At 39.3% G+C, this 13239-nt stretch overlaps 1 protein-coding gene across 1 annotated transcript in view; it reads left to right on the top strand.

Moving 5' to 3' along the window:
- Positions 1-13239, top strand: part of cntnap2a (contactin associated protein 2a) — a 396601-nt gene that overhangs the window by 329044 nt on the left and 54318 nt on the right. Inside the window, exon 20 of the mRNA XM_037756451.1 lies at positions 2242-2369. Coding sequence (XP_037612379.1) covers positions 2242-2369 — 128 coding nt within the window. The remainder of the gene's footprint in view (positions 1-2241; positions 2370-13239) is intronic.

Below are 13239 nucleotides of genomic sequence, written 5' to 3'. Positions count from 1 at the left end.
TTTCAGACAGAGGGTGAAAAGAGGTCCTGCAGCACAGCTGGTATGAGAAAAATAAAGCGTTTTTTGAACAATAAAGTATGTAAACATGTTCTAGTAGAACCCCAAAATACAAGTATGAACCTGAAAATAAGCACAATAGGTCCTCTTTAAAAGTGAAATATGTCATACCCATTGAATTTTTGATGGGACAATTTCCACTGTTCTGAAGCTAAAATTGTCCCTACTACTAATGCTAGTGTTTGCATGAATCTGTCAGCTGGGCAGTCTGATGAGGTGTCTAACTTCAAAGTGACTGAATGATGAATGCCACCATCAATGCTGTGCTTATTTAAGAGGGATGTTTGCCTCCAGAATCAACAGTTTGTGTTTCAAAGCTCCTTTAGCCAGCTGATGGATATTCTCATTAAACCAGTTGTGTTGCTGTCTGTGGGTGTGTGCATGTGTGTGTACATGCTGTATGTTTGTCTGTGAGTAATTGAGTGTTAGCAAGAAGGAGAGATTTCATTTACTTTCATGTCTCCCTCCTCATCTCTAAAACTGATGAGATTACAAATAAGTCTTACTCTGTCTGGTTCCCTCCATTAATAATGTATGCATTAATGTCTCATTGTTTGGCTGAGTGACTTTATGAAATATTACCCATACAACTCTATTTCCACTCATTACCCATATTTTGGCAGCACATAGAAACACACACACACGTATGAACACAGTCACAGATGCACACATGCATACACAAAGCCCTAAATTAGATCTTACTGTTTTATTTCCAAACAACAATGAAATGCAAATCATTAAAATCAAATAGTTATGTGAAGAATTTAGAACATTTCAAACTCATTTCCACTTTAAAGGCTGTGATTTCAATATTTAATGTTTGTATTGTTGTTGTATTATCAGTGGACTAGTGATGACAAGAGAAAGTAATGTTTTATATATGTATAATTTTATCAGTTGATTTCATTCTTTTGATTGTTTGATTCATTTTGTTGATTTGCTCTGCTTCTCATCCATAGATTACTGTAAATATATTTCCATCTGCCCACCCATCCATCCATGCATCCATCGACTCACAATTTATTCATGTATTAGTCACTATTTTATTTATTACATATTCCATCCTTTAACCATTTTGTTTATGCAACATGCATAATAATAATAATAATAATAATGTCATATTTTTTTTAGTTTTATGAGTTATATGAGTTTTTTAGGAGTTTATTTAGGAGTTATATTAGTTTACATAGTTGCCACAGTAACTTAGAATATTTATATAACAGAAAATAAATATTATTAAGAAAAGTTGGAGGAAAGAAAGGAAAGAAAAATACAGATATGCACCTATTTAAAAACAACACATACCCAAATACAGTACTGTATACACACACACACATATTTAAAGTAAGTAAAGACATAAAAGTAATATAAGTAAAATATAATTTTATGTACTACAAGTACTGTAGACGCACATTGACTATGTGTTATATTGCACTTATCAAGCCATCATATTTCCCAAAACATATTTTAAGGATGCACATATGTGCATAGATTTATGTATACACACATATAATATACACTACAACTTACTGTATGTATGCTCACATAGACCCATAGACAGTCGAAACACAAGTTATGTTTAGATATACTTCTTATATGTAGTTATACTACAACTTGCACAATGTCTAACAGTATATATGAAACATACATACAGTATATATATACATGCCTGTGAACAATGCCTCTGCTACAGATATTATAAGTGTGCTTACAGTTTCATACAATGAATGCATATTCTCCGATATACATATTTGTATATTAAGTACTGTAGTATGAACAGTTGCTATGCTTTATGTAATATAATGATATACATATAGCTATCTGTCGTACATGTTTTTCCTTCCGTAACACTATTTCTCTGCTTCACATATAAGGGGCCATTTTCCATCTTCAACATTAGCCTTCCCTTCTTCATTTCAGAATCTGTTTGACAACTATAAAGGCTGCACATAAACACACTACGGGTATTCCCTCAAAGCCAAGGAATTACTCTAGGAAAGCCGTATTTGCATAGTTATGAATAATGTAGCCGTATAATCACAAATGTGAAAAATACAAGAAGGTTTCTACACCGCAAAAGGTGCAGAAATTGCAGATAGAAAAAAAACACGGTGAAGAGACTAAACAATGTTTAACCTGGTTTCTCTTCTTCCCTCTGTCTGTTTCTTTCAACTCATCTTACAGGAGAGAAGATACTGGTCTCCTGGTTTATAAAGAACACCTGCCAGTCAGCCAGGTTGCCGTGGGTGACACCAACAGACCGGGCTCTGAGGCTAAGCTTACTGTTGGACCACTCCGTTGCCAAGGAGATAGTAAGTGTTGCGTCATGGATACATATGTACTGTGGAGTTGGACTTGTTGATGCAACATTTGGCTGCAATCTTTAGTATTTTTGACTGATGGGCAGCTTGGCAAAATATGCAACCATCTCAGAATCCAGACTGATGATTGGCTTAGACCAGAGGGCAACTCCGGGGTCTGAAAAGTGAAGCCAATTGGGAAGTGCCTTAAACTTGCATTATTTCTAATAGCCAGCAGGGGGCGACTCCTCTGGTTGCAAAAAGATGTCTGATTGTTTAGAAGTCTATGAGAAAACTCTACGTCTCACTTGATTTATTACCTCAGTAAACATTGTAAACATGAGTTTATGGTTTCAATCGCTAGTTTCAAGTCTTCTTCAATACAGCATGATGTTCATTTAGTAAATTATGATCCCATTTAGAGTCAAAAAGACCATAAAGCAGGGTATACTTTAGAGCGTGGCTACCTTGTGATTGACGGGTCGCTACCACGGTGTTGACCAGTTTGGGAGTTGTCCGTGTTTTTGCCTTACAACTTTAACCCTTTCACAGTGTGTTTTCTTATTCAGCATTCGGTTGTATTTAGCTCCACCCTCTCATGTCACTTCTGGTTGCAAATAACCAAGATAGCGACGACCAAAAACCAAGAGGGCAATGTGAAACTCGAGGCTTTGAAACGGCAGTCCACAAACCAATGGGTGATTACATCCACTACAGTCTGTGGCTTAGACCAACAAGCTTAATTATGAAGATGAATATTGAGGTGAAAAAGCAGGAATCCCATGAGCTGCAAGGTGCTGTAAATGTAATTAATGATTGAATCAGGGACATTCAAGAAGTAACTTAAGTTGATACACACAGGAGGGATCCTGCCAGAGGTTGCCAGGGTGTGCTCTGCTTCAAAGCGAGCAAAAAGGTCAGTAATGTAGCCAGGAGCTAAATCAAACTGTGCTTTAGAATGATCAGAAAGATCTTAAAAATAACTTCAAACCCTAAAGGGCACTTGCACTGAAAAATGAAGACTGGTGTGAGCATTCTGGATTAGCTGTAGGTATAAAAGGGACCTTTGAGTGAGGCAGGAGGGCTGCAGTGGCAATGGCCTAATTGTATTATCATGTGACCCAATGACAGCTGGTTGTAGAGGCATGACTGCATAACCTTTGTGAAGGGCTCATCAAAGGTTGAATCAAGTGAACACCCCCTGTCGCTTTAATACAGCTCGCCTCGTATTAAAATCCCTCTGTTGACATTTTGTGTAGCTTTTGAACAGTCGGGGGAGAATAAAGACATTTTGTTAATTTGATGTTAAGTCTTAGAAAATTCCTGGATAAACAGTGAATTGCATTTGAGCAGACGTTGGGTTTATAACGTGATAATTTTACTTTGCGGAAGACTTTATAGAGAAAACGAGTTTGAGCTTACAACAAAGGTCACTAGGGCGTACAGTATTGTTGTAGATAAAGGTTGTCTAACCTATTAAGATACGGATAGCTCTATGATGTCTGTTGAACCATGGTAGTGTTGTGTCTGAAATGCCAACACATTGCTAAAGCAGGTCAAGTAGTACTGCATGGACCATGGAACACAAAGACCGAAACATTCCCCTATGTCTTTTATCCAAAGAAGGTCATTTGTGATCCTCAGGAGAACTCTTATGCCTCGTATGCAGGGAAGCAGCCAGAAACCAGACTGTAATGTTATTTGTATTAATGCTGAATAAATTAGCTGTGAGAATATTGCTCTCTCAATAACCTATGATAACAAGTGTAGGCACGCCAGTCAGGAACATTGGTAGACACTAAAACTTTTTGACATATGACTGGTACTGGGCTCTCTATAGGTTCCAAATGACACATCCTCTTCTCTGAATGTCAGCGAGATAATGTAGGACAACATGTTCAGGGTTTTGGCCAATGCCCTTTGCCCTACAACAGTTATGTCTTCTTAGACTGAGTGTACATATAGCATGCTTTTTTTGAGTGCCAGCGTATTTTTTCAGTTGTTCTACTGTATTCAGTAGGGCAGCAAGTGGTGCTTTTGTGTGATTCTTTGTGGAGGAATTCAGTTTTACAGATCAGTCGATAAATCAACTAATCGATTAGTTGACAAAATCATACTAGTGTTGGTAATTTTAATAATTTTTTTGGTCGACGACAGCCCTAGTATTCAGGTATGTGAAAGCAAGAAACTGAAAGCATTGTGTAATACTGGTGAGCTATATAGTGCTATACATTTTAGAATGATAGCTGGCTACATTACACTTGAATACCTAAATTACTGGCTATTTCAAGTGACAGGTACATGGTGTGCTGATCACTGCAGCTGCAAAGGGAACTAAGCTTTGAAAACTTTTATATTATCTAGGCCTACACATTAAAAGAAAATCTCACTTCCAGCAATGATATACACAAAGTGGTATGGTGGTATAGTGATTATCTCGTTGGTAGACAGTTTCCAAATACATTACTTCCCACCCTGCTGGAAGAATGCCCCACCTTTGCCATGGTTGCACCACACTTAAAGGGACTGTTTGTAAGAATCAGAAATGCTAGTTAACAGTGACACCTGTGGCCGTTAAGTCAACGAAAGTCAGCGTCGGGCTCGCGCTTGTGCTCGCTCTACATAGACATGAACGAGCATCGCTCAAAACAGTGAGGCGACACACGTCAGCTAAAACCACAATATCACTCTATATTTCAGCTGCTTGGCAGTAATGTTAGCTGACCAGACAAAGGTCTCTCCATGAATCAATGCTGATCCTAGTATTGGCTTTTCCTGCTTCAGCCTCGCGACCGCGGCCGAAGGGTGACACCAGCACATGAGGAGGAGCGAGCTGAGTGAAGGCAGGCAGGCAGAGGAGCAGAGACTCCGGCCCTGGAGACCAAAGCTACGGTCTCCCCCGTGTCCTCCGACCGCGGCCAACACTGTTTAACAGACGGGCTTCACTAGATATAACTTTGCGGTTTTGGTGCTTCCGTGTCGTTTGTGTTGGAGTCTGAGTCTGAACAGCGTAGCCACACGCGAGCGCGCATATGCGAACGCGCATGGGACACCGACCCGGGTGATTTATACGTGTAAGAAGTTACAAACAGTCCCTTTAATAACACTCATAATGTTAAAATAGATCTAAGAATGTGCAAACACACCCTCTGCATCACTTTACAGTTAATGAAAGTGTACAGCTGTACAGTTAGTGAGGTGGTGGCAATAGTTCAGTTTTTGAGGAGTTTATTCTTTTGCAAAAATCATCTATTTTCATCCCTGATCCCAGCGGAAATGAAACACTGTCAGTATGTCTTAGTGTACAATGCATTCAGACATTGTTAGCCAAACTTTTGGAAAGTAACAAACCTCTTTTGATGATTAGAATTTGTTGCTGATGGTTTGAACGGGGTTTTAATTAATAGCTATCGTGAGAGAGAACAAGAGGAAACACTTCATGCATAGCGGAGTACAATTGGGCACATTGTTATTCTGGGGCGACGTTTGAGTGGGAAAATAACACATTGCTCATACTCACATCGTGCTGATCATTCAGAGAAACAGTTGCTTTATCTTGACTTGTCTTTCTGCTGTGAAAAATGACTGTGTGTGTATGTGTGTGTGGTTTAAGTGCACTTCATGTGTTTTTGTGTCTGTAGGCATGAATTTGTGATTATGTATGTGTGTGGCCAGATAAAGGTATCTGAACTCTATCCAGAGACTTTGCCTCTAAACACTCCTCTTATCCTTTTATTCTCTTTTATCTGGTAGTTTTGTAGTTTTGGTTGTTTCTCAGGTAAACATCAGATATCAGATCAGGCTACTGCAGAAACACACACACACACCAACACACCCTGAGAATCCTTGTTGTTTCTCTTCCTGTCTATTCTTCTAATCAGTGTTGGCGCACTGCTCTCTGTGGGACTTTGGGTCAACTGGAAGACACGAACAGATTCTGCCGCTCCATCACGTTGACCGCCTCTCTTTCCTCCTAACTCGTGAGCCTGTGTTGTTTCATTTTGTCCTGAGGCGTGTCAGTCCTGCAGTGTGTGTGTTTTTTTTCTGTTGGGTCGGCATGAATTAGATGCATCACATTCCTGAAGCATCTGTTATACTTGGCTAAATTAAACATTTCTCATTCTGAATCTGAGTGGGCTTTCACACAAACTCAAGAAAGTCAAATAGATAATGGAAACCTTATCGTAGTGATGTAAAGCCACACAACCATAAGCAATAGCTCCCATTACAAGGGGATATTCAGTAGCTGTAGGGCTGGAAAATCACCCTCAACCGTTGTTTTCTTTGAGCAAGACAACTTGAAGATGACGCGGGCTGGCACAGCAATTTTATAATATTTGCAACCCCGGATTAACTGCTTATTCTGTCTAAGGTTAGAACGATTTTGTATCGATCTAATGCAATTATTTTGACTAATATTGCGATATGATTTGCGATTTCAGAAGATGTGATCATTTTGAAATCATTATTCTCATTTTCATTGAAAAACATTAAAATAATTATGGTGTGATTTTTTGCACGGATCTGTACCAATCAAAGATGTTTTCTTAAGCCTATAGAATATGATTAGAAGGAAGACATCTCTGCAGCACCACAATATTTAATTTAAGATGGTATTTTGACACATATTTTGCATTTAACAAATATTGCAAGTATATAAAATCCTGCGATTTGAAAATTGTAGTAGGCCATATTGTGATTTCGATAAAATTCTGATTAATTGTGCAGCCCTAATTCTGTCTGTATGGTGCGTCTGGTGTATGCTATTGGCGTCAATTGACGCAACGCTACACAGCCGGCATGTGTTGCACTTAAGTCTTTTTGCGGCCCAGAGTACAATCTGTTCGGAGGCTCTCTGGAGGCCGCCAGAAGCCAAGAAGCTGATTTGTCTGTTTAATATGCATCAGGCGTCTTCAGGGGTCTTTTCTCTCATCCCTCCTGATTGTGACCTGAGCACGAAACAGACTACAACTACAGTAAAAGGCAATGCATCATGTTTTTCTTCAGCCTGGAACCAAACCACAGCTGTGAAAGCAGCCTCAGTCTGATTCCGACTTCCCATATGTGTTACCCGTCGAGAGGATTCAGAACAGAATCGTATGAATTCCTCTATCAAGTGGTTTTGTCTTTTGAGATTGCCTCTGCCTCCCTCATGCTCTCTCTTTACTTTTTCCATCTCCTTAGACGAAATAGATTAAAACAGCATAGAGGAAGTAATGTCGGTATCTGCTGTGGAACGTAAAAAAAGTACCAGCGAGGTTTTTGTGGAAAGTAATATCCTGCGGAGAGGAAAAAGCAAACATGGATTTAATCTTCAGTGCATGGCAGCGTGATCATTACGATGATAATGCTTCATATATTATCTATTGACTGCTCATTTTTCATAGTAAAGGGGATAATAGAGTGGAGCTATGCGATCTCAGTGGACTGTGAGTGCAGATATGTGCATACTGCGTGTTTTACAGATAGACTGTGCTGCATTTAAAGCCACAAAGGGGATATATCTAAGAATATGGTTTACTCTCGTTCATAGATTTTTAATTCTCAGTCCGTCCCTCCTTTCATCCAGGAGACAGGAAGTGGCCTGGTTCTGTCGAGGGTGCGGAACATGACAGAACACCTGGCCCTCGCTCCTCACCGGTGTCGCACTCATCACGGTCCCCTCATCCCCAATCTGGTGCCACTCTCACTAATGTCCCTTCATCACGGAGCTGCCAACATACAAACAAACCATGATTTAATGACCCGTGACATCACATCTGTTTGTGTGTGTGGCATTATCATGTAGCAGTATGGCAGACACAATTACTAAAGATGGATCCCTCTGTCACTTGGAAAGAGACATATTCTCTTTGTATTACTCTATTATCCACTGTGTGTGTGTGTGAGTGTGTGTGAGAGACAAAGAGAGTTATCCTCTTTCATATTGAGTGACCAAATTAACAAACTAACTTTAAAATGAAGACGACTTTGAGGTATGTTTGCAATAGTGCTGGCCAAGACACCGGAACAAGGAGAATACATTATATATTGGCCCATTAAGGCATATTAAACATATATTAAAAATTTCACACGTGAATTGGTACTCCGTGTATGATTGATGCTTCTCATACTCTGCATGGAGCTCTGTCTCAGTAAGAGCAATGATGATTGGCTGCCATATAATGGGTTTTCATAGGCAAATGACTAATGTCTTGGGCAGTCAGGGAAAGTTTTAGTAAGGAGGTACTGTGTGTATGTATGCGCATGTGCACGCGTCTGTGTGTGTGTGTGTGTGTGTTTCCGTCTGTCTTTCTGTGGTGGGCACAAGAGCAAGCATGTGTGCAACTTTCTGTGTGTGTGTACGTGCTCCAGCATTAATGAAGCCCATTTCCATGGCTACTTTTAATGGCAGCCTATACAGTCGCAGGCAGACAGAGAGGAATTAGTCCCATTTATTGATGTTAAAAGGGTTTGGACATTTTAATAGATGGGGATGAAAATAAATGACAGCGAATGAAGCGAAGCAGCATGTGCTATTATTATAATGTAATGCACCTGCCATGAGACATGCTCGGCCTCATGACTGACCACAAATGAAAGCTTACAAGGGTCACCTATGAAAAGTTCAAAATTGGTTTGTACCCATTAGTCACTGTCCCTATGCCCACATATAATGTCTTTGTAACTGATTTGTCATGAAAACATTTAGGGTCTGGTGTGCATTACCTAGGGCTTGATTACTTTTGTTTTTATAAAGTCTGTGAGTTTATCTGTTCATTGTGAATTTTAGGCGTAAACAGATGGAAAATCTAAATGTAAAAATGTGGGTAAAAGCCTGATTTAAAAAATACCATTTGTAACACAAGTACTTTTTAGTTTAACTATTTCTTGTTGTTGTTGGTGTTTTGTTTTTGTTTTTTTTACTAAATTAAGGAGATCTGGTGCATAATCCGCAGTCCATTTGTGTTTTATCCTCATTTTAGTCTTCTACTCTGTTACTTTGACTATTTTCTGAGCTTGTCACTGGACATTGTTTACTGTAACTATGGTGGTCGGCGTCTTCTTGCAGTAAGAATGAGCAATTATGGATGTGTGGTATACATAAAATCCTTTTTTTAACATTTGGACCATGCTTCAGTAACTTTCTGCTAACATATAAAAATTATGTTTCCGTTTTACATTGATATTGTAAATGCATGATATTACAAGTCATTGTATTCTCTTTTATCTTACGAAAAAGTGAATCCTCCGTTTTCATTCCTTTTCCTACTACCAGCAACACGTGTCAATTTCCGCTCGTTACATGCATACAGCCTTTTCAAAATAAACTTCTGTCTTTACAGGAAACAACTTCCATAGGTTTAGGAAATAAAATGACTTAGTTATGCTTAGGAAAAGATTGAATGGTTAGGATTAGGCAACAAAACTTCTTAGTTAGGTTTTGGAAAAAAATTGACTTGGTTAGGTTTAGGAAAAGATTGAGGTTTTGGGTTAAAATAACTGCGGAAGTGGCGTCACTTTAGTACATAAGTTATGTGACAAATACATCAATGTTAACTTCTGGTTCCACAGGGGACACAAACGCTGGTCTCCTGGGCGAAGGGCCGGTATTTTTAGACCCACCCATCCACCTTGACCCTGTTCCCTATGTGGCTGCCGACATTTTAATGATTCAATAGACCAAACAGGTACTCAAAAACAGTGAACAAAGCTATAAATGGAAAGGTCAATTCAAAGATAATTACAAGATTGTTTCTAATCCCCATCATATAGTATGGATATGGACATGTGTGTACCACTTGGTGGATGTTTTTACCCAAAATAACATGTTCATATAGTTTTTACCATAGCATTAAATATAAAAATTAAAATTAAAAAAACACAGTTTATATGTATTCCTCCCTCTAATGATTATTTATACACTAGAAATAATTTAAAGAAAATAAAGAATTCAATTAAACTTATTTTCATTTCTGTCTTTGATAAACTTGTATTTCTTGTCACATCCCCATGAATATGATTACATCTCTGAAGGTTAATGCCAAAAATGTATGACAAGCAACTTAATTATACAGTGAGATTGATTACCGCTTTGCAGGTCTCAAATGACAGACAAAAACTAATTACTTGAAGTTTCAAATGCCATATTTACTGTAAAAATACAGAACCTAGACCATAAAATTACTCGCCTCAGAAAGCTCAATTGCACGCAGATGAGATGAAACCCAGGTCTCAATGGCAATTTAGAAATGAGCACTGAAGAAGTAGATGCGTGTTGTGCCACAGTCCCACACGTTTCCGTTTTCTATATATGTTCAAGTGTTATGTTTTGAACAACGATAACTCAGCCATGCCCTTAGGGGCACATGTGCATCACCTTCAAAATTGAAACTGCTGTCACTCTTGGTAGATGAAACTATTCTTAGTCCTTTGATAAAACACCTGAAGTAGGCAGCAGAAGAAGTAGCGGAAGTGGAAAAGTTAAATGAGATTGCACAGCTCATGTTTGCTCCAGTAAACAGTAATAAATGCTCCTGAGATCCTGAATGTCACGAACTACAGTGATAATCCAGTTCACACACTGTGTGTAATGTACATGCAGTATGTGTGATGATGAGGTTATTAACATGAGCTATTGTGGCAGTAAGTGTAGTCTATTCTGCCTGTAGCCAACAGTGTACATACATTTGTGTTTTCAAAGTGTATGCACATGTATTTATATGTGTGTTTGTTTGTGTGTGTGCCTGAAAATGTCCTTGTTAATGACCTGAGACAGTGCAGTCAGTCATCCTTACCATCTGCTGGTACTGGCACATAACCCATCTGGTCAAGCATAGACAGATGAATCATCTAGTTGGCTTCCAGACCCCAACTTCACCTCAAATTGTATCTCACATCATGTCAGCCTCAACAGTTCAGTGGGTTTGCAGTCCCTGTGGTCTGATCCAGAGGTCAGCAGCTGTTTACAGTGTTTTATGCAACACCATGCTTCAGTCAAATGAGTTGATGGGTCCAAGAGATATCCACAACATGCTGGTAAAGAAACATCTACAGTATCTGTGAAGAACATCTGAAGGGCAAAAAAAAAGATAAGAGTTTGGGGTGGCTGCAGATGTGCTCAGTTTTTCTTGGTTACACTCGTGATTTTTACTTCTTGTGAGTACACAACAGCCTATATTACTACCCTGTCGAAATTCATACACTAGGCAAGTAAGTACATAGTGTGCACAGTGTACTACATGGAAGTGTACTAATGGAGGTATCCAATTTGAGACAAAGCAAGTAGCTATACATCAAACATACCCCCATTCTTTCCTCCTTGAAAACTGTGAGTCATTGCTATAGACCCTTTCATTGCCATTCTGTTGCTGGGGCAACAGCTTTGGTCCAAGTTTACTTCCTGTCAGCTACTGCATTAACAAACAATGGAGCAGGAAATACAAAGGAGCCCATTTACAGTGTTCATGTTGTCAAGTTTGAAAAGGTCTTTATTCTAAGCTCCATGGTCACTGCACCAACAAACCAGAGCATAAAAGCTGTACACGCCTGATGTTGACAAAGTGTCAATTGTTGTGTCGTGTATGTCCTCAATCAGCATGTGGGCCGTGGGCACTCGCTGGGTTTTGTATTATTAAAGGCTGCTAACTGATGGCCGTTCTCTCATCCAGAAAGCAGTGGTTTGCTATGTTTTTTTAGTTGTATGCTACACTCAGTCCTTGTAAACAATGTGAAGTCTTTCAAATAGTGGTTTAATGTAAGCTGCATTGGGGTAGGACATATTGGAGGCCACCACCAAGCAACTGAAGACTCTTGAGTACATAAAACATTTGGTCTAAACTTTGAAAGAAGAAAGAAAATCAACCATTATTCTGCTTCTGAAGCGTCTGACTATCGTGTAGCTCAGCAGCAGAGGCCATATACATCCTGAAAGTAGATCTGAGATACTCTTGGGTAAGCTGTATTGTCTACAATAGTGCACCACACAATGAGACCAAGGGCATGAAGGAGAAGAAGTGACAACAGCATGAAAATGTCTGCATTGGCGTCACCTTGAGAAGTAATTAGACGAGGAAGAATGGCTTGTCAAGAAAACCGCCTGTCTTTGAAGTGCACCTCGCTAAACATTGACAAGGTTCCTAAAAGGCTTTCTAGTTTCTTGTTTCTGTGTACTGTAAGTCTTATACATATGTATACATAAGGGAAATGGCTTGATTGCACACAGGAGGCTATAGCAACACATGGATGGGCTGTCTGTCGTCCAAGGCTGTTTGGTGTGGCATGCAGCTCAGTTCATATCAAACTAATTTTTGACTTTTTTTCCCTTGCTTTTACAGCTGCAGTCGGTAACTTTGAGCAAATATGATGAAAAGTTATTTTTTTAAAACTGTCCCTTTATCCTGACAGTAAAAAAAAACATGTGCCTCTGTGTCCTCCGGTGTCCTCCGGTGTCCTCCGGTGCTCCTAATGGCTTCTGCAAGATTTCATAGACCGGAGAAAACAACCAATCAGAGCCGAGCTGGAGCGTGCCGTCTCTGAGCAGCTGTCAATCACTCTCAAACTCCGGTCAAACGGTCAAACTAGGCAGCGCTGATTAAATATGAATCAATATTCTGTTACTGTAATGCCTATTTCTCTCCTCAAATGTTTTCAGAAACATCTTGTAGTCGACTGTTTAGCTGTAAAATGAGACAGTTTGTGACCCAGCAGCCATGTTGAGATCAGTTGAGGAAATACCAAGCACCGCCCACCAGCCGGAGCAAACTTTCTCATTTTACAGCTAAAGAGTACAGTACAAGAAGTTTATGAAAACTGTTTATGCGAGAAATAGGCATTACAGTAACAGAATATTGATTTATATTTGATCAGCGCTGCCTAGTTTGACAGTTTGATCAAAGTTCAC

Source organism: Sebastes umbrosus, chromosome 21 (assembly GCF_015220745.1).
Source record: "Sebastes umbrosus isolate fSebUmb1 chromosome 21, fSebUmb1.pri, whole genome shotgun sequence".
Classification (NCBI taxonomy): domain Eukaryota; kingdom Metazoa; phylum Chordata; class Actinopteri; order Perciformes; family Sebastidae; genus Sebastes; species Sebastes umbrosus.
This window is presented reverse-complemented; position numbering and strand designations above follow the sequence as displayed.